The sequence below is a fragment of the Mesitornis unicolor genome, unplaced genomic scaffold, assembly GCF_000695765.1.
Source record: "Mesitornis unicolor isolate BGI_N332 unplaced genomic scaffold, ASM69576v1 scaffold50622, whole genome shotgun sequence".
NCBI classification, from domain to species: Eukaryota; Metazoa; Chordata; class Aves; order Mesitornithiformes; family Mesitornithidae; genus Mesitornis; species Mesitornis unicolor.
The window spans coordinates 60,246-63,027 of NW_010168164.1; the positions used below are offsets into that span (position 1 = coordinate 60,246).

The 2,782-nt window shown below is 39.0% G+C and overlaps 1 protein-coding gene across 1 annotated transcript in view; it reads left to right on the forward strand.

Moving 5' to 3' along the window:
• The window catches only part of CCDC88C (coiled-coil domain containing 88C), a gene marked incomplete at its 5' end in the record, with an annotated part of 82,844 nt that overhangs the window by 53,611 nt on the left and 26,451 nt on the right, over positions 1–2,782 (forward strand). Inside the window, 2 exons of the mRNA XM_010178909.1 lie at positions 969–1,106; positions 2,559–2,782. The exon at positions 2,559–2,782 is cut by the window's right edge and continues 868 nt beyond it. Coding sequence (XP_010177211.1) covers positions 969–1,106; positions 2,559–2,782 — 362 coding nt within the window. The remainder of the gene's footprint in view (positions 1–968; positions 1,107–2,558) is intronic.

Genomic DNA, 2,782 nt, shown 5'->3' on the forward strand with positions numbered 1-2,782 from the left:
TTTAACTGGAGTCAGATTTCATCCACTGTTTGCGACTTCCGAACATTGTTCAAGTATGCTTGGCCATCTACTGATGTAGTGCTTGGAAGGATCATGTAGCCAGAACAGAATTATTCATGTAGTACAAGAGGAGATGATATGAAGGAAAAGTCGCATCCATCTTCTTTCATTTCTTGCAAGGTTTTCAGAGGAGCTAATAACAGAAAACCCTCCTTTTGGGTACAGTCAAGTAGTAGCAGGCCAAGTACCTCTCTGTTTTCTCTGCATTCCTGACTTCCTGGACTGAAACAAGCTGTAAATGGTACTTTCTTACTTGCCTCCAGTCTTCTGGGAGGTGCTAATGAAGACTAGCTATTGCTGAGTTACTGAGTTTATTCAAGCTTTCTCTGAACAGCTCCTTTGAGACCAATGAACCTTAACATGGATACATTTCTAACTGTTGAGCCACTCTTATCTCCAATCTGGGCAGTCCCTGCTTGTTTAAACACTTCCTGTAATGAGGCACTTGTTGACATAGGCAGAGCCCAGCCTCCAGCTATTTCCCACTTGTAAGAATTATTGTTAATGCCTTTTTCATTGACATTTTCACTTGTTGGCAAAGTTTATAATACCAACACAAAAAATGAGCTGTGCAGAGCTGTAGGTGTGTTCAGTACTTTACAAGTGTAAAAGAAATACTTCCAGACTTGGGGACCCCAGCTCTCTGAACCTCTTGCTTCTAAATACTGAAAAGCTACTGCTTTTCAGTGCTTAGTGTCTTATGAGTACAGCTTTCAAAGGAGGGAGTAAAAAGAAATGGTTCATTATAGGACTGGGACCTGGGGCTTGAAATATCCAGTATTGTCACCTGCTGGGGAAAACAGAGGTCCAACAGCACAGGGATGCTCATCTCATTCCCCTCTGGTCTTCAAAATAACTTAAAGTGTTAAGCTGTGACTGATGTGTCTTGGTGTGTTCTTTCCATGCAGATTGAGAAGTTGCAAAATCAAATTGAAAAAGAGAAGCAGAGTAATCAAGATCTGGAGACCTTGAGTGAGGAGCTGATAAAAGATAAGGAGCAGCTACAAGTCGTCATGGAGGCTCTAAAAGCTGACAAAGACAGACAGGTGCAAACTTCACAAGTGTCATATGAAAGTCTATGCTCAGTAATGATAATTTACGGATGCCATTTAGAGCATTTGTTTCTCTTGGGAAGATAGGGCAATTTGAGAGCTATTAAGTGCGGGTTGAACTTGTTCAAATGTAGGTAAAAGGTTCCTTCAAGCAGAAAAAGCTCAGCATGTTTTGGTGGTTGCTGCTCCTGTAACCATAGAGGGATCTTTAGGCTGTTGTGTGGACAGACCTTCCCTCTACGGGGAAGGAAGCCCTGGATCTTACTAAATGGGATACCAAGTGGTGCAAATAAAACCACATTTTATTGCAGAAGATTGGTCTCCTGCCAGCTGTATGTCCTGATTGGCTTTGTATGTTTTGGTTTTTTTTAAGACACCCAACCTTTTTTGCTCTATTTTTAAAAGATGCTGAAAAAGCATTTATGTCTCCTGGATTAATATTTTAAATGCCCTTCAGCGCTTACTACTGTGCTGCATTTCATATGCAGTGCCTTGAAACTGCTATTACAGGTTCATGCAAGGTATCGTCTGTAATGATTTGACTAGTGAAGAAAATACAGACATGGATCACTGGAGGCTGCTTTATATATTTTCAATCTGTATTAAAATTTACTCCAAGATTAATTCAAGGATTAACTTGGATTCACTCCAAGGGTGAAGATTAATAACAAAATGTCTTATTTGTGTAGTGCTTTACATCTTGAAGGATTCTTACCTAGATTTCTGCCTGGGAAACTGCGCTTTACCACCAAGGTCCTACATTTCAGTTAGAACACATACAGCCTTTTTGTGGTAAGAATTAACGAATGCTACACAATTAGGGCAGGAAGTAAAAACAGAAGTATCCTCAATCATCAGAAAAGGACTGATTCTCATTTTTTTCAGGTATAAGTCCTTTTTGATTTCTGTGGATGTTGTCTAGATAAGAATCAAATGCAAATTACAGTCTAAATCACAATCGCTTCAGCTGAAATTTGGTCAGTGTGGTAAATGTACTGTTTCTGCAGAAAGTGTGTCCCTAATGAGGTTTACAGTTGTTATAAATTTTCAAATGTTTTGCAGTTTCTGACTCCTTATCAGAGAGAATGTGTATCTTTGGATCCCAAAGATGTGGATGTAAACCTAGACAGAAAGATAGCCTTTATTAGGAATGATTCTCAAGAAAGCATCCTCTCCAGAGTGTTCTCTGGAGGTCACTTGTCTGTTTTCTCCCTCTGCCTCAACCTTCTTAGTTGGTAGGAGGAATATAGCACCATTTTTAATTTGTCAGAATACCATGTTACCAGAGGTAACAACTATTTTCATGTGTTTATGTTGTTGGTTTTAGTCAGGGAAGACTGTTGAGGAATCTATCTTGGATTAAATGGACATGATTCTATCCTGTGATACAGCACATTGTAAGGTAGATGAGTAACATTTGCATGAATTTTTTTATTGTTTATGTAGATAAAGGACCTTAAACAAGAAAATGATCACCTTAATCAAGTGGTGTTATCCCTGAGGCAAAGATCTCAAGTGAGCAGTGAGGCAAGAGTGAAAGATATTGAAAAAGAGAACAAGATCCTTCATGAAACAGTTACAGAGACTAGTAACAAACTGAGCAAGCTGGAATTTGAGAAAAAACAACTGCAAAAGGATTTTGAGCAGGTTAAAGAAAAAGTGGAAAGAGT